This window comes from Leopardus geoffroyi, chromosome A3, assembly GCF_018350155.1.
Source record: "Leopardus geoffroyi isolate Oge1 chromosome A3, O.geoffroyi_Oge1_pat1.0, whole genome shotgun sequence".
Lineage (NCBI taxonomy): Eukaryota > Metazoa > Chordata > Mammalia > Carnivora > Felidae > Leopardus > Leopardus geoffroyi.
In genome coordinates this window covers 62,487,887-62,513,244 of record NC_059336.1, presented here as the reverse complement: position 1 = coordinate 62,513,244, position 25,358 = coordinate 62,487,887, and the positions used below count along the sequence as shown (strand labels likewise).

Below are 25,358 nucleotides of genomic sequence, written 5' to 3'. Positions count from 1 at the left end.
TAAGAGCCCAGTGGGTTTTGGGGTTATGCACACATGTGTACAGTGCAATAATATGCAGTCTTTGAATTTTTAAAAATATTTTTACAATATGGGAAAATACAAAGAATGTAAAGTATTTACAAATTATTTAATTTCATTTAGTATTTCATCTTAAAAGACCAAACAAAATACTTAGTTAACAGCAGTTGTCTTTGGAAGACAGGATTATAAGTGATCTTAATGTCCTTTTTTGCACTTTTGTTACCAATAGCAAAAAAGTGTATTTATGTATATATATATATATATATATATATATATATATATATATATATATAAATTAGGTGTAAAAATGATTATAAGAAAATTGGGAAATTAGAACATTTGATGTTGATAATCTTAAGAAATTACATACTGAGGTGTGGTATTGCATTCTATTGTGTTCTGCTTTTTAAGAGTCTTTATCTTTTAGAGATACTAACTGAAATGCCTGTAACATTTATAGATGTTTACAGATAAAATCTGAGATTTGCTTCAAAATAAGCCAGTGAAGTGGGTAGGAGGAAAGAGGAAACAAGATTGGCTGGAGTAGTTGGAGTTGTTAATTGTTTAGGTTAGGTGAAGGGCCCTGAGGGTGTAATTACATTATTTCCTGTACTTTTGTAAATGCCTGATATTTTCCATCATAAAAGGTTAAAAAATTAGAGACTGCTGGCTAAATGAAAAATCAAAAGCATGAAGACCTGTCACAGGACCAGTCTTAGGGTCTACTGACATACACCTGTCAACATCTTCACCCCTGGGTGCTTGGGTTAAAAGGAGAAGGCTATGGGTGCCTGGGTGGCTCAGTACGTTAAGCGTTCAACTTCAGCTCAGGCCACCATCTCGCTGTTCCTGGGTTTGAGCCCTGTGTGTTCGGCTCTGTGTGCTGACAGCTCAGACCCTGGAGCCTGCTTCAGGTTCTGTCTCCTTCTCTCATTGCTCCTCCCCCGTGTGCTCTCGCGCTCTCTCTCTCTCTGTCTCTCTCTGTCTCTCAAAAATTAACATTAAAAAAATTTTTTTTAATTAAAAAAGAAAGTAGAAGGCTATTTAGAGAAGCCCCATTTCTGAATCCCACCTTGCTTTACCCCCCCTCACAGTGTGATCCTGGACAGGGCTTCCCTGAGCCTCAGTTTCCTCCCATGAATAGTAGGAGATGTGCGAGGGAGAGTGCCTGAGAACATGCTCACCCCCACTGCTCCATAGCTGGGGGCAGGTAGACCCTGAGATGGGAGACACCCAAGTATCTACCATCAGAAGGGGCAACTAAGGTCTGGCCATCTTTACAGGGCTATAGAGGGAGCTCTTCAAACTTTTTTGTTCATGCCACCCTATTAGAAAACAGTTTAAAAAAAGAATGTTTTTTTTAATGTTTATTCAGCTTTGAGAGAGAGAGAGACAGAATGTGAGCAAGTACAGGGCAGAGAGAGAGGAAGACACAGAATCCAAAGCAGGCTCCAGGCTCTGAGCTGTCAGCACAGAGGTCGATGCGGGGCTCAAACCCACAAACCGTGAGATCATGACCTGAGCCGAAGTCGGACACTTAACCGACTGAGCCACCCAGGCAGTCCGAGAAAACAGTTTTTTAAAAATGTTTATTTATTTTGAAAGAGAGAGAGCAAGTAAGGAAGGAGCAGAGAAAGAGGAAGAGAGAATCCCCTCCACATGGGGCTCATGCCCTGAGGTGAAATAAAGATGCTTGGGGTGCCTGGGTAGCTCAGTTTGTTAAGCATCCAACTTCAACTCAGGTCATGATCTTGCAGTTCTTGGGTTTGAGCCCCACATCATGGCTCTGTGCTAACAGCTCGGAGCCTGGAGCCTGCTTCAGATTCTGTGTCTCCTTCTCTTTCTGCCTCTTGCCTGTTCACACTCTTTCTGTCTCTCTCTCTCTCTCTCTCTCAGATGAATAAACAGTAAAAAAAAAAAAAAAAAAAAAATTAAAAACAAATAAAGAGTTGGATGCTTAACAGACTGAGCCACCCAGGCACCCCTAGAAAAAAAGTTTTTAAAAATTTCTACCTCTATTCATATAAGAATTATATACGTATACTGTTTTACTAATACATATATATTATAAAACAGACACAAAAATTTTTAAAGAAGATGAAATAATTATTTAAAAATGTTTTTATTTAAATATACAAATTTAAATTTTAAATTAAATATTATTTTAAAATGTTTCTACTTCATGTTATCTCTAACACATACCTCATATACTTTCTCGTGGGACAAAGTACCCTTGGTACTGGGATTCATCATTACAGACAGTGGCTCTAAGTCTGCGTTTCAAATAGTTTTCTTGACAATTTTGAATTATTTTGGCCAAGCACTCCTCAACTTCCCCGGTACTTGTATTCCCCCTGCTGACTGACAAAGGGCTGGCAGGGGGAGGACAGGGCCAGCTCTGGCCTTTGTAGGTGCCCTGCTTACTTTATTCATGTTCCCTTCACTCTGGAATTTCCTTGCATGGGTCTTGTAAAGCGACTGTCCATTGTGTGAGCATTGATTTGGTTAAAAGTGCTCAACAGAATCTGTAAACCTGTGTCCTTGGGCATACCTCATCTGAAACTCCTCTCGCTTTGCTGGAGAGCAATTGAATGAGGCTGAGGGCTCCTTCCCACGGGGGCTGGCTGCTCGCCACCTGCTCAGGGCCCACTGTCAGTCTGTGTATAAACGAAAGCTAAAGTTGCTTATTTATTTTGGATTACAAGTAAATGTGAATGAAAGGGGGATGAATACTCCTTTTGGAGACCCTGTTCTAGAAAGTCCCAGATGGGCTGTGGCTCTCTTCTGTGTGTACTCTCAGTGTCTGGCTGTGTTGTCTTGCTCAGTATAGCTGGGCAAGTCTCCTGGTAAGTCTCTAGAAATGCTTTTCTGTTTTGGCAAGTGGGCTGCAGTGTCTCCGTTTTCATTTCTCTTTTCCATGTGGCTGTACTCCTGTCACTTTTCCTTTTTTTTTTTTTTTTTTCCTGCTTCACTCAGTTTTTTCCTTTTTGTCTTGCTGTCTATTTTCCTTTTCCTTTTAAAAACATAACCAGCTATAACGACTGTATTTATTGAATGGCTTCCTTATTGGGCACTAGGCACTAAGGAATGAATCAAGAAGCACCGGGTATAACTTGTGCTGGCAAGAATGGAAACTGGGAGCCCTACTAGGGAGGGCGGTGTGGAGATTTTGGTCAGATCTTCCAGTGCACGAACCCTCTGACCTAGTGGCTCCACAGCTGTACGTACATCGAGATCTCACATGGATTGAACGGTGGAGCACAGGGATTTTCCTTGCAGTTTTGTTCGTGGTATAAGAAACTGGAAACAATCGCGGGTCCATCAGCAGAAGAGAGAGGGTTAAATCCCCCCTAGCATCCACCAGTGGAACCCTCCACAGGGGAGGCAAAGTGACTGGGCTCCAGTGACATCGCTGTGTGTAAAACCCAAGGTGCAGAAAGACGTACATTGTGTTTATAATTAAAATGTAAAAATAAAGCAATATATTTATTGTAGAAACTTTTAGAAAGGAGGAAAATGACTAGGCAATGAAAGACCCCCTTATCCCACCACTCAAAACGTGAATATTTTGGTCTTGTTTTCTTCTAGTAAGTCAGCAATGAACCAACTATATTGCTGTCTCCCTCCCCTCAATATGAGGCATCATTCTTATCCTTTCTGATTATGAATGTAAAATGAGTAATACATGGTGATTTTAAAATGCATTAAGCTAAAGCAGAAGAAGCCAGTGTAGTTCCCATATTTTCTTGTTTTGTAACTTTTTGCTTTATGCAAATGGTGAACCACTGTCTCTTTTAATTTTTTTTTTTCAACGTTTATTTATTTTTGGGACAGAGAGAGACAGAGCATGAACGGGGGAGGGGCAGAGAGAGAGGGAGACACAGAATCGGAAACAGGCTCCAGGCTCCGAGCCATCAGCCCAGAGCCCGACGCGGGGCTCAAACTCACGGACCGCGAGATCGTGACCTGGCTGAAGTTGGACGCTCAACCAACTGCGCCACCCAGGCGCCCCCCACTGTCTCTTTTAAATCTCTGTCTACATCAGCCTAATTTTTAGTGGCTACAGTACTATATCATAAACCACCCTAGATGGACCCTCCTGGGCACAACTTGCACCCTGGCCTGGGTTTTTCCTTGTATTAAGGTCTTTCCTAGAAGTGGTAGATATGGCTGAGGCCAGGGTCTTACTTTCTCCATTTTGACACGTGCTGCCAAATCCTGAAGAAAAAAATGTCATTGTTTCCTTCAGTACTTCCCTGTGTTAGTCTCTATGGTCTTACGGTATATTTCATTTATTTATAAAATTTTTTTAAGTTTATGTACTTATTTCCAGATAGAGAGACACAGCATGCAAGCAGGGGAAGGGCAAAGAGAGGGAAAGAGAGGATCCCAAGAGAGAATCTGCGCTGGCAGTGCAGAGCCCGATGTGGGGTTGGAACCCACGAACTGTCAGATCATGACCTGAGCTGAAATCAAGAGTCAGTTGCTTGAGGGGTGCCTGGGTGGCTCAGTCAGTTAAGTGGCCGACCAGTCAGTTAAGTGGCCGATGTTGGCTCAGGTCATGGTCTTGCCGTTCGTGAGTTCAAGCCCCGCATCAGGCTCTGTGCTGATAGCTCAGAGCCTGGAGCCTGCTTCACATTCTGCCTCCTCTCTCTGTCCCTTCCCTGCTCACATTGTGTCTCTCTGTCTCTCAAAAATGAATAAATGTTAAAATATTTAAAAAAAAAAAAAAAAAGGCGGACGCTTAGGACACTTAACTGCTTAACCACCTGAGCCACCCAGGCACCCTAATGTATTTTAACTTACATTAAAATTAAGGATCTCTTCATTGTTCTTTTAAGTTGCTTATTGATTAAACAACTTACTCCCTGCCCCTCCCCAGTCTGTCCCTCTCTGCTTAGGGAACTTATGGAAGCTTCTTTTTGTGCATAGCTCTCTTGTCCCCTGGTTGCTGAGGGGTGCCCACATGGAGGGTTGTGCAAGGGTCTGACTTCTGCTGCTGTGCTCCTCTGCTTCCTCCAATATGCCTGCCCCGCCTATCTCTTCTTGCTGGGATGGGCTGCCCCTCCTGCTGGTGAGATCAGCACTATTAATAGTCTGCTTAATCCTGCCCGTTGTCTGGGTGGAGGGAGGAAAAAAGAGGGGGATTCCCAGGACATCAGGGTGCTATGTTGCCTGCAAGTGAAGAGACCTATGGCCTGCGGTGGCCCGTCTTCTGGCAGTCAAGCCTGAGGTGCCTGAGAGTTCAGAGCCTGCTGGGAGCCTTTGAGGGCAGGAAGTGGGCAACCTCGCTTGCTGGGGGACCAGCGAGGGAGATGCCCAGGACACCCGTCTTGGGTAGTGGGAATCCCATGTCTGATCTGGGGCCTCTGGATATTCCACATGAGAAAAGGCAGCAGGAGCTGGTGAGTAGGGCCCTCTCCGGGCCTTTGTGGACTTTGAAACCCAGCACCTAGTAATGTGTTTTTCTTATGGTCTATGAGAGATTATAAAGTTTTTTATGGGGGGAGGAGGATACAGCAGTTTGCTAAACTGGGCAGTGTGGAAGGTGGAGGATTGGGCTTTCTGGGGTCCCTGCAGACCAACCTATATGTATCCAGCAAAACGTTTGGGTGTCTGCTGTGTTCCAGGCATGAGGTGGGAGGGGATGGGATAGCATCGCCAGTCGACTGCATAAGCAACAGTACAAGTGCTGGTGAAGGGAAAAGGGAGCGCTGGGGCGTGACTGGGCAGTGAGTGCTAATGGTCCCCATGGTGGAGCCCCCCAGGGCTGAGCCAAGGGTGGTAAAGAGGAAGGGTTGGGGAGGGACTCAGGCAGGTTATGGGGCCTCTCGCTCCTTGCCCCTGTTCCAGGTGGGACAGGACAGGTGAAAGAGGCCTCACTGTGGTTCTCTGACTGGGAGGAGACCTGGCTGGACAAAGGTCGAAGAAGGGCAGCTGTGCGGGTAGGAGCTTCAAGGTGCCTCCTTTCTCACGCCAGGTTGCCCCTTGCTAGCAGTGTTTGAATTTAAAAGGAAGCCCCAGTCCCGCAGGGTTTGGGGGTGGGGGGTGGGTCAGGGAGCAGTGTGAGAGTCTTTTTCAAAGTTACTTCAGTGGATGTCTTTCTTTCTGATTGTAAAATTAAAACTATTGACTGTGGAAAAGGTTGGATTTTCTATTCAGAAAAGTATAAAACAGAAAACCATCCTGAACCTCCCATACTTTTAGGTTGAATAATATGAAATTGTCATTTTTCTTGGTCAAAAATAGTCAAATATCAACAATTTCATGTGGATCAGCCAAATATGAGCATGTTGCTATATTTCCTCATTCTTTTTTCTTTGAATGAGGACTACTTTGAGAACTGAGGGATTCTCAGCTTTTGGGGTAGATGTATTATTTAAATTTTTATGTTTCATTTCTCACCCCAACCACCCCCAAAATCCAATTATCCAGTTGAATGGACACTAATAATAAAATGAGGTAAATCATTAAAGTAAAAATTCTGTATTAGATTTAAATTTCATAGAATGAGGATCATAAATATAAGTCCTAAGTTGGTCTTTTTATTTTAAAAGGTAAATTAAAAATGATTTTTGAATTACGGAAACTTAATTACTGAAATTCAAAATAACTCTTCTCTAGGCTCCATCCCTTTCCCCCTTCCCATTGATTACATTTTTTTTCTCCTATGGAACGTCCACGTGAACTGAGGCATTCATTCCCTGATAGCCATTGAACACTTAACTGGATGCCAATCGCTGTTCTGAGCTTCAAGAACACAGACTAAAGCCCCTGCTGTAGTGTAGCTCAAAATATAGCAGGAGAAGACGGGCCATAAATGATAAGTTCATTGAATAAGCGTACTATATCATTTATTTTAGGGGATTTAATGACTAGGGTTGAGGTGCTGGAGGAGGAGTCGTAGTTTTTGGGTAAGGGCTATGCAGTTTTCACTGAGGCCTCACTGAGAGGGCCACATATGAACAAAGACCTGAATTGGGGCAGGCTACCCAGTTGTGTGGGGGAGGAGCAAGCCAGGCAAAGGGAGCAGCCTGTTGTGTTTGAAGAACAGCAAAGAGGCCCTGTGGCTGACCTGAGCACTGGAGAGAGAGTGGTAGGAGACATGAGAGGGTCAGCACCAAGGGCTCTGTGGGGGATGGGGCTTTTACTAGGAGTGAGACAGGAGCCACTGGAGGGACTTGGGTGAGGCATAAGGTGACCTGACTTCCCCCCTCTTGCTGCTGTGTTGAGAGCCAACCCCAGGTCCAGGATGAAGCAGGGAGCTGCTTAGAGGCTAGTCTAGCTCTCTGGGTGAGACGGAGATGTGTGTGGCCCGGAACGAGACAGTAGCAGTGGAGGCCTCCAGAAGAGGCCAGATTCTAAGTGTCTGTTGCAGGTAGAGCTGACAGGATCTACTGGAAAGGTTGGATATAAAAGGGTAGAGAAATACAGGAGACAGCTTACTCCCCCATGGCCTGATCTACTGGATTGATGGACATGAGGAAGGCTGGGGGGAAGGGTGGCAATTTGGTTTTGGCCACGTGGAGATCAAGATGTTAGGCATCTAGGAGAAGCTACCTACCTAGCCATCAGCCACCAGTTGGGTTTATGAGTCCAGAGGATGCGGGAGTGGGCTGGGCTGGAAGTGTTTATTTGAGATGCCTTGACATACAGTTTGTATTTAAAGTCACAAAGCAAGGGACCAGGTCCAAGGACTGAGCTCTGGGATGCTCCCACGTAAAGAGGTCAGGGAGAAGGAGCAGCCCCTGAGGTGAGAGGAACACCAGGAAAGCTGTGTGCTAGAAACCAAGGAGAGGAAGGATTTCCAGGAAGTGAGAGAGAGTGACCCCTCATCAGAAGATGCAGCCTGAGCATGAGACCCTGTCACTGGAAGTCACTGGTGACCTTGGCAAGAGAGGTTCTCTAGCCAAGGAGGAGAATCTTCTGCTAAGACCATAAAAAACAAAACAAAACAAAACAAAACAAAACAAAACTCCGCTGGGCAAGGTAGAGCAGAGGTGACTGGGTGGCGCCCCAGGTCTGTACACCTTCAGGTTACCTGTCCCTTAGAGGGCATCCGCACACACCAGTGATGCTGCAAACAACGGAGCCTCAGAGAGGAGGCAGGAGGGCTGAGAGTGGCCCCAACATTGGTCTCAAGGAATCAGCTTATTTCTTCTACAAGGAGGGATATTTCTGTCCTTTAGAGAAGCCACCAGCCTTTCCCTGTGTGGCCCAGTGCACCCGTGACTGTGCGTCAGGATTTGTTGTGAGCCTGTGGTTAATTGGAGGGAGGCTCAGTGGAGAGGAGGACATTTGCTCAGGTTATTAAAGCTTTGTCTCTTCTGTGCCGGGGCCCTGACTTCTGCGCTCTGAGCAAGGCGCTGCTAACTGAGCCACATTCAAACACGCCTCATTACGTGGGACTCAGTCTGTGTCCGTTTAGGCACAGAGGGTCCTTGCTCACCCTAGAGTCTCACCAGTCTCCCTTTGTTTCCCTTGATTTTGTTTTTCCCCTCTTTGTCAATTAAAAAAAATTCTGGTAGTGAAACCTGCCCATCAAGTAGAACAGTATCAGAAGGGTACAGAGTAAGGGATAATAGGGCCTCTCCCCCAAACTCCACATAACCCCAGAGGTGATCACTGTCTGCTCTTCCATGCAATTCAAGGCAATTCAACTCCTCCCCCCGTCCCGCCAAGTGCCAGCCCTGAGTTTCTGCACAGGCAGCTGGCACCACTGCTTGCTGTTCCATCAACAGTCTGTGTGGGGCTTCATTCCACATTCTGTCTGTCCATCCAGCCTGCTGCCTTTTCCCCAGAGCAGTGGTGGCCACTATTCAATACTCCTGCTCCATTGCTGTTGATTTAGGTTGTTTCTGGTTTGAGGTTGTTAACAGTGTTCTGTTTGCTTCTGTGTCTTTCTGCTTTGGGAAAGATTATAGCCAACTTTCTCCCTGTGGAATTTCTGATTCCTAGGTTAGAGACCTTTAGTTTTGAGACAGCCTGCCAAATCGGCCTCCTGAAATATGCCTATTTACCTGTCCACTAAACAGAGGACCTGTGACAGCATGTTTGTCTCCCCCAACACTGGGCATCACCAGTCTTGGAGTGTGCCAGTCTGACAGGTGGTAAGAGCTACTTCGCTTTTTACTCTGGTTCCACCTGATGGCATAGTTTAGCTGGCTGCCTTAGACCACCCAGAACATTGTTTCTGTTTCTAGAAGACACTCCTGGATGGGCAGCCTCCAGCAGGCAGAGAGGCCTGGGGGCCAGACTCAGCTCTGAGTGCGTGCTGCCTGCTGGAGGACCTTGATGGATCTCTTGCCCCTGTTGGCTCATGTCTAGAGGGTTTTTGTGTGTGTGTGTGGTTTTGTTTTTTGTTTTTTTAATGTTTATTTGTTTTTGAGAGAGAGACAGAGTGCCAGCAGGGAAGGGGAAGAGTGAGCTGGGGACAGAGGATCTGAAGCAGGCTCCATGCTGCTGACAGCAGAAAGCCCGACGGAGGGCTTGAACTCATTAACAGTGAGATCATGACCTGAGTTGGATGCTTAACTGACTGAGCCATCCAGGTGCCCCTCATGTCTAGAGTTTTTTGTTTTTTGGTTTTTTTTTAATGTTTATTTATTTTTGAGACAGAGAGAGACAGAGCATGAATGGGGGAGGGTCAGAGAGAGAGGGCAACACAGAATCTGAAGCAGGCTCTAGGCTCTAAGCTGACAGCACAGAGCCCAATGTGGGGCTCGAACTCACAGACTGTGATATCATGACCTGAGCGAAAGTCGGACGCTTAACCGACTGAGCCACCCAGGTGCCCCCCCCCTTTAAAAAAAAAAAAATTTTTTTTAATGTTTATTTTTGAGACAGAGAGAGACAGTAGAGTTTTTAATCAAGTCTAGCCATGGTTCTGTCTAGGAAAGTGCTGAAAAAGTGTTTTGACCACAACTTGTAGCTGGAAATGAGTGTAGCATAGTGACTGGCATGTGTGTGAAAGTTGCACAGAACATACTCCCCCACCCCCCACCCCAGTCACATGTGGCATACTCTGATATCTTTTTCCTTTATTCTGTTTTTTAAAATGCTGCTCCTGAGAACTGGTGCCTCTCTGGAGTTCTGAGGAACACATCCTGGGGTTGGGGGATTTCCAGTGGCCTTAGAGACTTGGAAAATGTCCCCTACAGAGAAGTTCTTAGAGTGGGGCCTAAGACTGGGTTGTGAAGGGGACACTGCATAGGAGACCCTAGCTTGACCTCAGCTCTCCCAGGGTTTTTTCCCTTAAGCTGCTCCAAACCTGTGTCCCTGTGTGGGGTACACAGTTCCATTCAAACTGAAGTGTGGGCCAAGCCCTTGGCTGTCTCCTTCCTGTCATGCACTGGGGCAGGGGGCACGAGAACAGGGTAGACAATCAGAAAGAGGGCCAGGAAAGCCCTGCTACCCCACAAAGCTTCTGTGGAGGGTCCCTCCACCCTCCCTCTGCTACCCAACTTTCTCTTGTTTTAGGTTGAAAGGGTGGCCTTTCTCTAATTATAGTATTTGCCTGGCCTAATTACAGCCCGGGCTAATTTGTTAATGGTTTTGGGAACTGAGAGCCTTTGCCTCGGGCAGTATCACAGCCCCTGGGTACATGCTGGGGAGTTTGCCAAGGAGAGCAGGGTGAAGGAATGTGAGTGCCCCGTGGGGCCCCATGGGCAGCCTGGGCTGTCTGAGGAGCCCCGTGTCCAGTTGGCACACACATGTCTCTGACTGATGGCTTCACTGTCCATGGGTTGTCAATGTGGGTCTTTCCCCTCTCCAGGACTCTCAGGAGATCCTGATACACGGCACCAGACAGGTCCTTGCCGTTTTCATTCTACTGAAACAAAAGGTCTGAAATGCCTTGAGATTTAAAGAATACTTTTGGTTTTCCTTTTCATAAGAGCAATATCTGTTTGCAGTAGAAACTTCAGGAAATAAAGAAAAGGGGAAAAAAAAACACCCATACCCCACCCCAGTGACTCATGACCCCAAGTGTGTTAACGTTTTGGTGGAGGAGTCTCATGCCTGATCCCTTTGTTCTTGCCTGACTCATTGCATTGTTTCCCCCCCCCCCCCCAGGGAAGTCCCACCTGGCCATCGTGCAGAAGGTGAACAACGAGGGTGAAGGTGACCCCTTCTACGAGGTGCTGGGCCTGGTCACCCTGGAGGATGTCATTGAGGAGATCATCAAATCTGAGATCCTGGACGAGTCAGATATGTACAGTGAGTTCCATCCTCTCCACAGGCCCGGAACCCTTTTCCTATTCACATCCTAGGTGTCCCTAGGTGGGAAGGCCACAGTGCAAGGACATGGGAGGGCTGGCACCCTGAGACCCAGGAACTCCGTGTCTCACCCCGGCCAGGGACCTTGCCCTGGTGCAGACACTGCTGCTTGTGCCTGGAAGAAAGGACTGCAGAGCTGGGGACTGGGGAGCAGGTTCTAGTCTGTTCCTGAGTCATTGGGGTTCAGTGTTCTCAGTTCTAGATTCTGCCTCTTGCAGCTGACAACCGAAGCAGGAAACGAGTATCTGAGAAGAACAAACGTGACTTCTCAGCCTTTAAGGATGCTGACAATGAACTCAAGGTGAAAATTTCACCTCAGCTACTTCTGGCGGCTCATCGCTTCCTGGCCACGGGTAAGAGCAAGTGGAGGGCCTTCAGGTGTTGATGGGATACAGTCATGGAAGAAGGATTCTAGGCCTCTGGCTACTTTCTCCCATGGGACAAGGGCTGTGGCAGGTGAAAGGTATGGGGAAAACATGATTGCCTCTGAAAGGGGGAAGGCGCCTTCCCTCTATCCCTGGGGCACTCCTTGTGATTTGTTTTCTTTGTTGATGGGTTGCCATTGCAAATTTCTAGGAAGCAACCAAGTTGGTTTTGAAAATAACCACTGGGAGTACCTGAAGTGGGCCCTGGGGTTCCCCAGACCCATGGGTGCTGGGGAGGAGGAGGGAGAAAGAGGCCTTTCCACATACTGTGGGCCCACAGCTCTTGTCTGGCACAGCTCTTGTCTGGCTCGTGCACTCCAAGGAGTCTCAATCCAGTTCTGTTCTCATCTCTCCTCCTTCCCCTCTGCCTGAATTTGCTGGGTCCAGCAGGACTTGACCTCTAGGTCAATGACATTTCTCTCTTCTCACCCCTGACTCAAAGCCCCTTTGGGGATCTGGGTGATTGATTTGAAAAGCTCCTGTCTATTCCCCACCTCCCCCCAAAATCTGACTTCCTTCCTAACTCTCACTTGCTGAAGGATGTTAATTCTCTTTATTTTTCCTGCCAGGATATTGACGATAGTGCTAATGATAATAATGATGATAATATTTATGAAGCACTTTCCATATGGCAAGAATGTATCTAAGAGTTTTTTTTTTTTAATGCTTATTTATTTTTGAGAGAGAGACACACACACACAGTGTGAGCAGGAGAGGGTCAGAGCGAGAGGGAGACACAGAATCTGAAGCAGGCTCCAGGCTCTGAGTTATCAACACAGTACCTGATACGGGGCTCGAACTCACAAATGGTGAGATCAGACCTGAGCCAAAGTCAGACACCTAACCTACTGAGCCACCCAGGCGCCCCAGAGCATGTTTTGTTTTTAAAGTAACCTCTATACCCAATGTGAGGTTGTAACTTACGACTCTGAGATCAAGAGTCCTATGCTCCACTGACTGAGCCAGCCAGGAGCCCCAACCCTACGAAGTTTTGTTTTGTTTTGTTTAATTGTTATTATTTTTTTTTTTAGAAAAAAAAATTTTTTTTTAATGTTTATCTATTTTGAGAGAGAGAGAGCTGCACCTATATGAGCAGGGGAGGGGCAGAGAAAGAGAGGGAGAGACATAGAATTCTAAGCAGGTTCCATGGTATCAGTGCAGAGCCCAACACGAGGCTTGAACCCACAACCTGCGAGATCATGACCTGAGCCGAAATCAAGAGTCAGATGCTCAGAGAAATACAAATCAAAACCACAATGAGATACCACCTCACACCTGTCAGAATGGCTAAAATTAACAACTCAGGCAACAATAGATGTTGGCGAGGATGCGGAGAAAGAGGACCTCTTTTGCATTGTTGGTGGGAATGCAAACTGGTGCAGCCACTCTGGAAAACAGTATGGAGTTTCCTCAAAAAATTAAAAATAGAACTACCCTATGACCCAGCAATTGCACTACTAGGTATTTATCCAAGGGATACAGGTGTGCTGTTTCGAAGGGGCACATGCACCCCCATGTTTATAGCAGCACTATCAACAATAGCCAAAGTATGGAAGGAGCCCAAATGTCCATCGAGGGATGAATGGATAAAGAAGATGTGGTGTGTATATATACAATGGAGTATTACTCGGCAATCAAAAAGAGTGAAATCTTGGCCATTTGCAACAACATGGATGGAACTAGAGGGTATTATGCTAAGCAAAATTAGTCAGAGAAAGACATATCATATGACCTCACTCATGTGGAATTTGAGATACAAAACAGATGAACATAGGGGAAGGGAAACAAAAATAATATAGGGAGGGGGACAAAATATAAGAGACTCAAATATAGAGAACAAACTAAGGGTTGCTGGAGGGGTTGTGGGTGGGGGAATGAGCTAAATGATCAAGGGGCATTAGGGAAGACACTTGTTGGGGTGAGCACTGGGTGTTGTACATAGGGGATGAATCACTGAATTCTACTCCTGAAATCATTTTTGCACTAACTTGGAGGTAAATTTAGAAAAATTAATTAAAAAAAAAAAAAAAAAGAATCAGATGCTCAGAATCAGATGTTGAGCCACCCAGGTGCCCCAACCCTACGAGGTTTTTAATCCCCATTTTACAGATGAGGAAACTGAGGCACAGGTTAAGTAACTTGCCCAAGATCACACACTATTAGTGCAGGCGCCGCCATTCCAGCCTAGGCAGGTGGGCCGACTGGAGTGTAACCTGTTTGGATCCAAAGGTGCTTCCTTCCCAGGGAGGTGCAGAACCAAAGGGAAGGGCCTGGGCAGGGAGGGGGCTGTGTTCCCCACGTTGCCTATTCCAGGCCCCCTGTGAAGTCCTTGTCTCTCTTCCTACAGAGGTTCCCCAGTTCAGCCCCTCTCTGATATCCGAGAAAATCCTGCTTCGGCTGCTCAAGTACCCAGACGTCATTCAGGAACTCAAGTTTGATGAGCACAACAAATATTACATCCGTCATTACCTGTACGCCCGGAATAAGCCGGCCGACTACTTTATCCTCATCCTGCAGGTAAGTGGCCTGCTCCGTGCCTGCCCCCCTATGCCCACTGTCCCCTCCTTGCCTGCTGAAGTGGCTGGGGGACGCAGGGCTTTCCTGCCTAGGGAACGTCCAGCCTGCCCCTGAGCCTCTGCTCCCCCTTTGCCCACCCTCTTCCTGAGAGGCCATCCTTGAGTCTCCAGGTCAGGGTACCTGAACTCTTCGGGGCTCTGGAACCAGCTCTTCCTTGCCCTTACTTCTCCCTCTTGCTTTGTCCTTTTTTCCCTCCGTTGAGTTTTCTTTCTCAGTCTGTTTGTCTTCCTGGCCCTGTGTTCTTCCAGGGGAAGGTGGAGGTGGAGGCCGGGAAGGAGAACATGAAGTTTGAGACAGGCGCCTTCTCCTACTATGGGACCATGGCCCTGTCCTCGCCCACCTCTGGTGAGTCGCTGGGTTGCATCTGTGCTTCTGTGCTGCCCTCCAGCATACCTGGGTTGGGCGGATACTTAGACTGGCACCCAGAACCTGGGACAGTCCAGGTGGCTCAGGGGAGAGGGAGGCCAGTCAGGGCCAGAGCTGTCAGGGCCTAGCAGAGGTGGTCCAGAAGAGCTGTGACTGGCTCCTTCGGACAGGATTCTGAGAGTGGGGAGAAGAGATGGGAAAGGGAATCTGCGCAAAGGCCTGCATGGAGCTGAGAGCATGTCTTGAGATGTGAGAACAGCCTGCCAGAGTTGGGGGAGGACCATGGGGAGTAAGGACATGTCGGGGAGCCCCAGAAAGTTGGCAGCATTTGGTTGTGATAGGAAGCAGGAAGCCACTGATGGCCTTTGAGCAGGGGGAAGTACGACAGCAGAATGGGCCAACCAGGCAAGCAGCCACAGCAGCGAGAAGAATGAGTGGAGGCAGGTGGAGGGAGGCCACAGGCTCTTGCTCATGGAGACTGGGTTAGGGAATTGAGGTGGAGAGTGAGGGGGTCCAGAGTGCCTATGGTTGGGAGCCAGGCCGGGGCCTATTTGCTGGGCAGGTTGCAGATGGGCTTGACTTTTCCGGGGGCTTAGCCACTGCCTTTTGGTTAAGGGCTGGTTCTTTTTTTTTTTTTTTTTTAATGTTTATTTATTTATTTTGAGAGAGAGAGATAGCAAGTGGGGCAGGGGCAGAGAGAGAGGGAGACAGAATCCCAAGCAGGCTCTGCACTGCCACTGAAGAGCCCGGCATCGGGCTTGAACTCACGAACTGTGAGATCATGACCTGAGCCAAAATCAAGAGTCAGATGCCTAACTGACTGAGCCACCCAAGTGCCCAGAGGGCTGGTTCTGATGGCAGAAAGGGATTTGGGACAAAGAGGGACTGGACATGCCCTCCAAGAGAGGTTGTGGGAAGTCCAGGGAAGGGCCACTCTGGCCACCCTGGCGCTTTCTGCTTCTCCAGTCCTGGGTGGTTCAGGCTCCCCTTGCCAGAGGGACCTTGTGACTAAAGTGGCACCCTGCAGGCAAGACCCAAGTCTTGCCAGATTGGCTCCTCACCAGTTGTATGACCCCTCTTAACCTCCAGAGGGCTCCAGGTTGCTGCAGGCTGGGAAGTGAAAATCTACTTTATTGCTGGGGGACAGGCCACACATTTAGGTGTGTGTGCATCTCCTGGAGAGCCTCTGTGCTATGCCTGTTGCTGTCCTTTGACAAAGAGGACCTGTGCAGGGGCCAGGGCATCCACGTATATTGACACAGCTCAGTTTATCCACTGGTGTGACGTAGCTCTGCCCCTCCACCAGCATGAGCAGGCTCCAGGAAGGAGAGAGTGAGGAGACAAGTTTCCAGAGCTGGGTTTTGGAGCAGTTGGCCTCTGCCTGGATGCATTGGGCCTAAGGAGGATTTCTCTGCCCCTCCCAAGAGCACCTCTTGCCATCCAGCTGGGGGAAATCTTGTCCAGAAAGGTACACAGTCATGGGACATTTCCTCCAGGCACGCTTTCTCTGCAACAATGCCTTAGAGGCTTGGGTCAGAGTCCTGGGCTCTATCCTTTGACCGGGAGGCACTCAGTTCCCACTTGGAGTGGCCAAAAGGAAGAAGGGATGACTTCTGGGGGGCTTGCTTTACTGTGGAAGCTTCTGCCCCTCTCTGAGCAGGGCTTGTTGGATTGCCCTAAGCCCTTCCCCATCAGAGCTATGTCCCCCTTTCCATTGTGCCCCCTCTTTGCCCAAGGGAGCCTGACCCCCCAGCAGATCTGCTTCTCTATCCCATACCTGTGGCTCCATGTTCTGCCTCCTCACCCTACCCATCGCTGACCTTTTCCTCTTTTGCTCCAGTGCCTTCAACCCAGGTCGGGTGTCCGCCTGGCAAGCGGAACTCCCTGCTCTCCTGGCTCTCAGGTAACATGGCATGGCTGGAGAAGTTTGCACTGCCACCTATCGCCTGAGCCCACATACCACAGCTCTACTAACCTCTCCCAGCAGGCACTGGGGCTCCCCACAGCACCTCAGGCCATCCCACCCATTCACATTTGTGGGCCAGCTTGATCTGCACTGGCTCTGCTTCTTGGCCTGGGGCCCAATTACTGGGTGGCTTTGCCCTGGTTCTGGAAGAGCATCCCCAAAGGTCCTTCAGTCCTTGAGAAGACACACACACATGCACACGCACATACACACACGCACGCATGCACACAGATAGGGTGGGAAGGGAGGGTTGCTTCTGGCCAGGCCAAGTGAACCCAGCTGTTCGGCACCCCCTGATCAAGGCCACTCACAAACATCACGATACCTGTCATGTCATCAGCTTTTTCTAAAAAACTTTCCTCCTTTCTTCACAGGCTTTGCTCTTCATTCTGTTGCTGCTGGTGTCTGCCTGCCAGGGGGAGGCAGCCGCCGGGCAGTTAGAAGTGCGGCCCTGGGCAGACTGCCCTGTTTGAATGCTGTCTCTGCAGTTACTAGCTAAATGATTCCGGGAGCTGACTTACTCTAAGTCTTTGTTCCCTCTTGTGAAATGGGAACAATATATGTGCCCACTTCTTAGAATTGTCAGGAGCAGTGAGAGAATTGGTATGAAATGTTAGAGCTCAATTGTTACTTCTGTTTTCTTCTTGATTACAATCAAAATGTGCTATTCCAATCATAAACTATTGAGGAAGAGGCCCAATGCCATATACTGTTTCTGGCCTTTGCTGGGACACACTCTTGAGCCTTATCCCAGAATTGCTGGGCTAACTGAGTCAGTTCTCAGTCATATATGTGGAGGCAGCAGAGGGTGGCAGAAGGTGCTGGTCTCACCATCAGAATTCTGGCCTGACCTGGTGAGCCCAGGGGAGGTTAAGAGCATTACAAGTGCCTTTGAACTCCAGTCTCGCTGTGTAACTTAAAGAAGTTCCTGAGGCCCTGACAGTCCTATCACCAGAGTCCATCTTTTCCCATTTTATATTTGTACAGCTGGGTTTTTTCTCCTCAGCTGTACCAAAGGACATGTTTTTATCGATTCTCTTTAAAAAAAAAAGTAAAAAGATGATTTAGAAGACACTCAGCCTTTTCAAACAGCCACCTTTTGGCTGTAATAGAAGTGGGAAGCTGACAATGGCCTTTGAGTGGGTGATGTCCAATGACAACAGAATGGACCATGTTGGTCCTCCTTGGCCAACATCTCAGCCCCCTCTTCTCTCTTCTGCACTTGCTTTTGTGTCACACTGGCCAGGAGTTTATGTATACATGGTTTAGATCCTGATGTTTGTACCTAATATCGGAATGGAGATGCTTTTCCATAAGCTTTCTGGTTAGAGCCACGCAGTATTCCCCCAGGCACATGTGCCTGCATTTGTTATTCCGCCCCTTATGTACGTTCATTGGGGTCTAAATAACACCAGGATGTGTTGTGAAAAAACTTTCTCTGTGTTTAAAATTATGTTCTCAGGATATCCTTTCAGAATGAAATTACCAAGTCAAAATCTCTTAATTTTTTTTTACACATTTATAGTTCTGTTTTAATCATAAAAGCAACGTAGCTTATTTAGAAAGTTGAGCAAATAGAAAAAGTCTTAAGAAAATTAAGTATCATAATTTCATTATTCAGAAACGTTTCATATTTTGGTCTATTTCTTTTTGGGCTTCTATTTTTAAAGGGCCGTGTCACTAATATGTGTTGTTTTTAAATTCAGTTTCTGGAGCATTAATAAGCATTAATAAAAGCATTTCATCATCCAAATGATTAACATGAAATATTAGGTAATATCTTTAGTATTTGTGTTTCTTTTCTAGGACCTAATCAGAGATGTTAGGTTAGGATAAGTGATATATGCACACGATCCTAATGATTGTACACCGCCCAATCATAGACTACCCAGACTATATTTTCCTAGTTTTATGAATGAAGCTCAAAGATAGAGTATTACTCAGTTCAGTCTCCCTCAGTTAAATTTGAATTGGTCCTTCAGTCACCTGGATTCATTGTGTTTGCTGTCTTCACTGAACTATTTGTTAGAATAGCTAACTTAATAGTTAGTTAGTAACTTAGTGGTTAAGTAAATAAGCTTAGTGCACTTCCTGTTTGTTTAAAAGAAGCCAGCATGCCTTCACAATTAACTTCTTTGTGCATTTCATTGTTTTCTAAGTGTTCTCAAAAATAAGAGCTAATGATGTACAATATGGGTACAGTTCCTTTTTCAAAATAAGGAGTCTGTTCCTTCCTCATTTGTGGTTGAGTCATCCCCCTTTCCTGGTTACAGTCGTCTGAATGGAGGCCTGTGCTGCCCCTGGTCATGGGAAGAGGCGCCTTCACCACTACCCCAGTCTTTGCCTCAAGGGAGGGGCACTTGGACCAGCCTGGAGAAAACCACCAGAGTGGGAAGCCTGGAGCTCTGGAGGCTCTAGGTTCCTGTGAGAGGAACCTGCTGCCCTTGTCCCTCTTGTCACATTGACTGGGGCCAGCAGACACAAGTGGCTGGGACAGTTCCACCCAGAACAGGTCATGTGCAGAACATACTTTTGATCTCTGAAAAGCATTTTAAGGGGCGCCTGGGTGGCTGGGTCAGTTAAGTGTCTGATTCTTGATCTCAGTTCAGGTCTTGATCTCAGGTTCATGAGTTCGAGCCACACATTGGGCTCCGCGCTGGGCATGAAGCCTACTTAAAAACAAAAACAAAAAACAAAACAGCATTTTAAGATGTGAATAGGGCATGGTGTTGTGAGGTCTGTGTGGATGCGTAGGGAGAGGGTGCAAACTGTATGTCTTCCTTTAATATAATTTAAAAGTATATAGTGTATGTCACCCGATATAAGCTGGTACAGAGACAAAGACAGCGACTTGTCTGCCATGTCAGGGTAATCACTATGTTGCCCTTGACTGATTAGTTGTTGGGGAAATGAGGGGTTGTGCAGCTATAAACTTTCTGTGTCTTCGGTTTTTGTTTTCTGCTTTGGTAGGCTTTTTAATACTTCTTGCACAACACTTCTAAACAAACTAACTCATTTGCTTTGATGAGGTCAGATCTTCTACAGTTGGAGCTTCTGCTTGTCCTTAAGAACTGTTCCCATTCCTGGTGGGGGCCCTGCTCCCGGGTGTCCGTGGGACAGGTTAGCAAGAGGTTGTGAGGGGCCACCGGGGGCTCCTGGCCTGACGACCTGTCTCTTCCTACAGACCACTCCCCATCCCACCCCACCACCCTCAGTCGCTCAGCCTCCCTCAGTTACCCGGACCGCACGGATCTCACGAACACAGCTACCTTGGCAGGCAGCAGCAACCAGTTTGGCAGCTCCATCCTGGGCCAGTACATTTCTGACTTCAGTGTCCGGGCGCTCATGGACCTCCAGTACATTAAGGTGAGTGCTTCCTGTGTCTCCATCTGGGAAGCGCTGTCTTCCTCGTCCTGGGTATTTGGATGACTCTGCCTCAGCAGTCAGCAACTTCTTTCTTTTGCCCACCACACATGGCACAGAGGGCCCGGTCCCAAGATGTGTGTCCTCCTTATTCTCATTCCTTATTTTCACTAGCTTCCAGAAACTCCAGCTAGTCATGTCCTCTCTTCTGGACTCATAGCCCAACCCTGACCAACCCTATTCCCCCGGGTCCTGTAAGGTTTGCCTCTCAGTTCCTGCTCTCTGTGAACCTCATCCCTTCCTCCTGCAGATCACTCGGCAACAGTACCAGAATGGGCTGCTGGCGTCACGCATGGAGAACTGCCCTCAGTTTCCCCTGGATGGCTGCACCATCTGCACGGAGAACTTGGCTGGGAAGGCTGAGCTGCCTGTGGTAGATGAGACCACGACTCTTCTCAATGAGCGCAACTCTTTGCTGCACAGAGCTTCCCATGAGAGTGCCATCTGACAGGAGGGCCCGGGGCCCCCCGCCAGCCCCGCGGGGGTCTCCCCAGTGGGCCCACATGAAGATAGGGAGCCTGTTAGGCCAGGAGGGGTGCAGATAGCCTGTCTAACTGAGCAGCCAGATGGCCCCCAGAGTGTGGGGGTTTTGGCCTCTGACAGGGACCTCTGAACAACTCTGAGGTAGCGGCTGCCCAGTTCTAGACTGGCAGGGCAGTGGGCCAGCTACCATGAGCAAGGCTGTTTTTTACTGAGAGAATTTCTGAACTAGGCTCACTGCTCCTCTTTTTAAATATTGTTTGGGGAAAGGAATGGGGAAGGGAAGACAGGGTTAAGGAACGTTATTTAAAACAATTTTTTTTCCCCATAAAAACTTTAATTAAAAGGGGTAGGGTTTCTCACCCCAGGAAGCAATAGCCATAATCTGCTCCCAGCCGTGACCTTCTGGCTTATGTCCCTGACTCAGGGAGCCCACTCTTCCTCCTCTTCCTCCTTTCCCTCCTCCTCCTCCAGAGATGGGATCCTAGAGGCCCACTGGAGGAAGGTTTTCTCTCGGGAGGAAGATAGTTCCTTCCAGGAAACAAAGAACCAAATAGCGCTGAGAACAACTGCCTGGACACATGCACTGAGGCTTGTCTGACGTTGCTGAGGCTGAAGGATTCTGGGTAACTGTGATGAGGGACATGGTACTCCCAGCTACAGAGAGGAGACACCTACTCCTGTCAATCGCTGGATCCTGGAGTTTCCTAGAACTCTGCTGATGGGCTCTTCTGGTGAGTTGGGCTAGGCTGAGGATTCTCACCCGTCTCCACTGGTTTGACTCAGAGCAGAGTCTCACACCTTGAAGATCACTTACCCCTGCTCCCCAGGCCCTGCCCTTACTTTTACCAAAGGTTTCCCCCTAGGTGGAAGAGCATCTGTCTACATTACGGGTGACTTGTCTGAGATACTCCTTTCCATTCCAGGAGGGAATCTGGTCATGGGCATCTGTGTTGTTAGCAATTAATCCATCCCCCTTCCCACCCCACAATGTAAGTCAAGTGTTAGTCACTGACCTATGAAGCCCTTCTTTCCAGACTCCCTGCTTCTCATCCCAAAACCCCAATGCCTCTTGGGGATTGAGGACAACAGGACACATAGGAAGCCAACCTAAGGTTCTTCATGCCCTTTCCTGTGTGGCTGAGGCTTACCCAACCCTGTTCACACATGTACAAAACCCAGGAAAGGAAGTTTCTTCCTAAAAGGCACACAGCTGGCAGCCCTGTTGCCCCATCTTTGTAATCCTAGCCTGAGTTGTCATCTTGGCCTTGGCTCAAGCTGGTGGTACTGGAACCCGAGAGCTCTGTCCCCACATGGAGTTCTGCCTAGGCGGTTTTTCTTTGGGGCTGAATTAGGCCTTGCTGTGGGGCTCCAGGCTTGCCACTGTTGGGGAGGCTGTGGGACCAAGGTCCATGTTGGCCCTTTCATCAGGTGAAACAGGTGCCCAGGGCCTAAGATCAGGCGAGGGAGACTCGCAAGCCTTCCACCTAAGTAGTATTTATTGACCCTTTCTTCAGTCAGTGACTTCTGTCACCCCAAGTACTCTATTCTTCAAGCGCCTGGAGAATCCTAACTCTTGGGACCAGGAAATGTACCAAATATACTTGCCTGACCAGTTTAAAGTCTTCCCCAGTCACAGAATTTATTCGTAAAAGTCTGGAGAGAAAGTGGGAACACCCATGGGTTCTCAGTCATGAGAAAAATAGACACTAGACCTTTATTCCCTGTTGGGGGAAACCCCTCAGTTTTCCACAGGAGCAGCTTGCTTTCTGAGTCCGCACGGGAGCTTGCAAAGCTGTGTTCCTGAGAGACCTGAGTGCCAGGTGGAGCAGACCATATTGGCCTGAACCAAGTGAGTGTGTGTGAAGTAAAAGGAGCAGGTGCACACACTTCCACAGCTACCTCTTTGCACACACAGTCACTACCAACAGATGGTCCCTCCTCCCCCTCCCTTTTCCCATTTATAATCACTTCTTGCAGAGGGTCATAATTATTTCCAAATATTACTGGTCCGATGACTTCCTCCTCCCAGTGCAATTTTTCACTTCCTATTCCAACCTCTGGTTCCTGGGCTGAGCCATACCCTGGAACTGGCCCACCCCTGCATGTCTTCCCATGTAAGGGAGACCTTCGCAAATGGCCTCCAAATGGGTAGGCAAGTCACAGCCACCGTAGCAAATAACTCCTATTTATTTTGCATAAGATTTTAATTTGTATATTTTTGTGATTTATTTTGGCATTGTTATGAGTTTGACTCTCGGGGAGTTTTGTTGTATGACTCTTGTGTCTTTTGTCACAAGACAATGATAATATTTGCTAAACAATATATGGAATTTATTTTTGATTGGTAATAAAAAATGAAATATGAAATCTTGGTGAGTCTATAATTTGCCTCTTTGAGTTCTGTCAGTATTTGGTACCTGTCATAAAGATAGTGGCTGTGGTTGGCTGTCACCTATGACAGGGTAAGGGGCAAGTATTCTGGCACTGTTTAATAGTAAAAAGGAAAGCAGAAATGAAATTTGCAAAATATGTGTAATCAAGGCTATTGTCACAGGAGCTAGAGAGTGCCAGCTGCTGTTAGATGTACAGGGCAAATGTGCTCAACTGCAACAATGAGGGGTCTTGTCAAAATGGACACCATAGTCTTCTGCCTACGGGTACTGGAGGGGGCAGTCAGCATGGGCAAGTCGCCCCTTCTCTCTCCCCTGAGGGCCCAAGGAGAAAGCTTTATCCAAAAGTATGATCACTTTGTTTCATAACATGCAGTCGCCTTTTTGTCCTTGCCCATGAAGTTGGTGGAGGACTCAAAGTTGGAGAGCTCATCCCCTGAAGAACCCACCTGAGAGTCGCCTCACTGCATCCACTCTTGAGGTTTCTGCTGGGTAGACTTGCGCAGCGCCCATAGGTGCTGTGGCTGTGGTAATCGAGTGTGCTGAGGCCAGAGGCTCAAGCAAGCCAGGCTTAACAGAGCAGACAAATGTGGGGAATATTTAAAGGGGAGAGAAAAGGACATTCCAGATAAAATAGCAGATGCAAAAGCTTGTGTATAGGGGGACACGAGAATAAATTTCATCTGACCATATGTTCCACACATGTTTAAGTCCCTGCTACATGCCAGGTGCCACCAACAACTCAATGAGTTTGGTGAGGAAGAGTCCCTGAGGGAGATAGTCACACCAGAACCTTCTGATCTCCTGTGTCCTCCACGTGGAACTCTTCTCCCAGGTCTTTGTGAGGCTCACCCCCTCACTTCATCTAAGTTTCCGTTCAAATGCCACCTCCTTGGAGAAGACTTCCCTGGTCACCCCATCTAAAACAGCATGGCCCCAGTCCCTCTGTCCATTTCCTCATCTTGCTTCATTTTGCTCCATAGCATTTACTGCCAGACAGTAAAATGAGGATTTATGTGTGGTCTGTTATTCCCACACTAGAACCTAAGTTCTAGGAGGGCAGGGTCTTTCTCGTTCCCACATGGTACCAGCACTAGAATGGTACCTGGTACACTGTAGGCACTCAATGCAGGAAATACTTGTTGAATGAATGAATGAATGAATGAATGAATGAATGGGTCTTACAAGAAGGTAAGTATTGGATGCTGTTGGGGAAGAGCACATAGCTCCCATAACCTTGACCCAATCTAGTCAAGAGATGGTAGAGGAAGACCGGCTGGAGTAAATGACACTTGCAGACTTGAGAAATAAGCAGGAATTTAGCAGTGAAGTCACATTAGTTATGAGTTTGAAACTCAAGAATAAGTATTTAGGGGGCGCCTGGGTGGCTCAGTAGGTTGGGCATCCGACTTCGGCTCAGGTCATGATCTCGCGGTCCGTGAGTTCGAGCCCCGCGTCAGGCTCTGTGCTGACAGCTCAGAGCCTGGAGCCTGTTTCCGATTCTGTCTCCCTCTCTCTGACCCTACCCCGTTCATGCTCTGTCTCTCTCTGTCTCAAAAATAAATAAATGTTAAAAAAAAAAAAAAGAATAAGTATTTAGATGAAACATGGAAATGTTTTGAACCAAATGAGCAGTAAGGAAAATGGCCTGGAGAGGATCAATGAGAGACCTGAAGGTCAAGTGGCATGTGTCTCCATTGATGCAGTGACTATCCAGGGGATGGGGGCAAAGAATGGTACAGAGCCAGCAAAGAAAGAAGCTGGTGAAGTACTCTTGAGGCCTCTGTTAACAGAAAATCACTCCTTGAGCATCTTTGCCCTACTGGATTCTTTTTGTCTTTGGGTATACACAATTTAAGTGAACATTTGTGTTTTCCAAGTGCAATCCAATTGTCCTACCCAAAGGTTTTCTCCAAAAAATGAATTATAGGTTGTTTTCCAAGGGAGCCTGAGACCAAATCCATAGGGAGTTTTTCCTCTTTCCTCTGGGACTGTTCTTTGCTAGTTAACTTTTTACCTTTCATTTTAAGCAGGTCATCCATTCTGTTTCAAGGTCAGCATTGTCTCTGGACTTGAAGACAGAAGTGCTAACTAAAGGAGCTGAATCTATAAATTTTTTCTTCAGAGGATGCATGCTGATCCAGTGGAAAGGCTCAGTAGTGTCATTATTGCTTCTGCTGGTGGCTTATTTCTGTAATCTGCAAGTGAGGCATATAGCACCATCCAGATAATAAAAACTGGAAACATGGAGACCACGGTTTGCACAGTTGGGATAGTCACAGCACTGAGATTACGATGTTGAAGAGACATTATCACCATCCTTTGAAGAGTTTTTCACACAGCGTTTTTTTCTTTTGGTCTTTCACACATGGATTTGTTCATTTTTGCACATTGCCTTCCACACTTAACTGTGTGCCACAGTACCTATAC

General features: G+C 47.4%; 1 protein-coding gene across 3 annotated transcripts in view; it reads left to right on the top strand.

Annotated features, from left to right (window-relative positions):
• Positions 1–22,905, top strand: part of CNNM4 (cyclin and CBS domain divalent metal cation transport mediator 4) — a 40,941-nt gene extending 18,036 nt beyond the window's left edge. The window contains exons 2-9 of one of the 3 annotated variants that reach the window (XR_006703414.1): positions 11,095–11,238; positions 11,517–11,651; positions 14,071–14,240; positions 14,549–14,645; positions 16,507–16,569; positions 19,817–19,998; positions 20,306–21,269; positions 22,281–22,905. Coding sequence is in view for 2 of the 3 variants with exons in the window: in XM_045445846.1 (XP_045301802.1) it covers positions 11,095–11,238; positions 11,517–11,651; positions 14,071–14,240; positions 14,549–14,645; positions 16,507–16,569; positions 19,817–19,998; positions 20,306–20,503 (989 nt within the window). In the remaining variant the exon portion in view is untranslated. Of the gene's footprint in view, positions 1–11,094; positions 11,239–11,516; positions 11,652–14,070; positions 14,241–14,548; positions 14,646–16,506; positions 16,570–19,816; positions 19,999–20,305 lie in introns of all 3 variants that reach the window. The other 2 variants (XM_045445846.1, XM_045445847.1) reach the window with 2 other exon arrangements.
• The last annotated feature ends 2,453 nt before the right edge of the window (positions 22,906–25,358 follow it).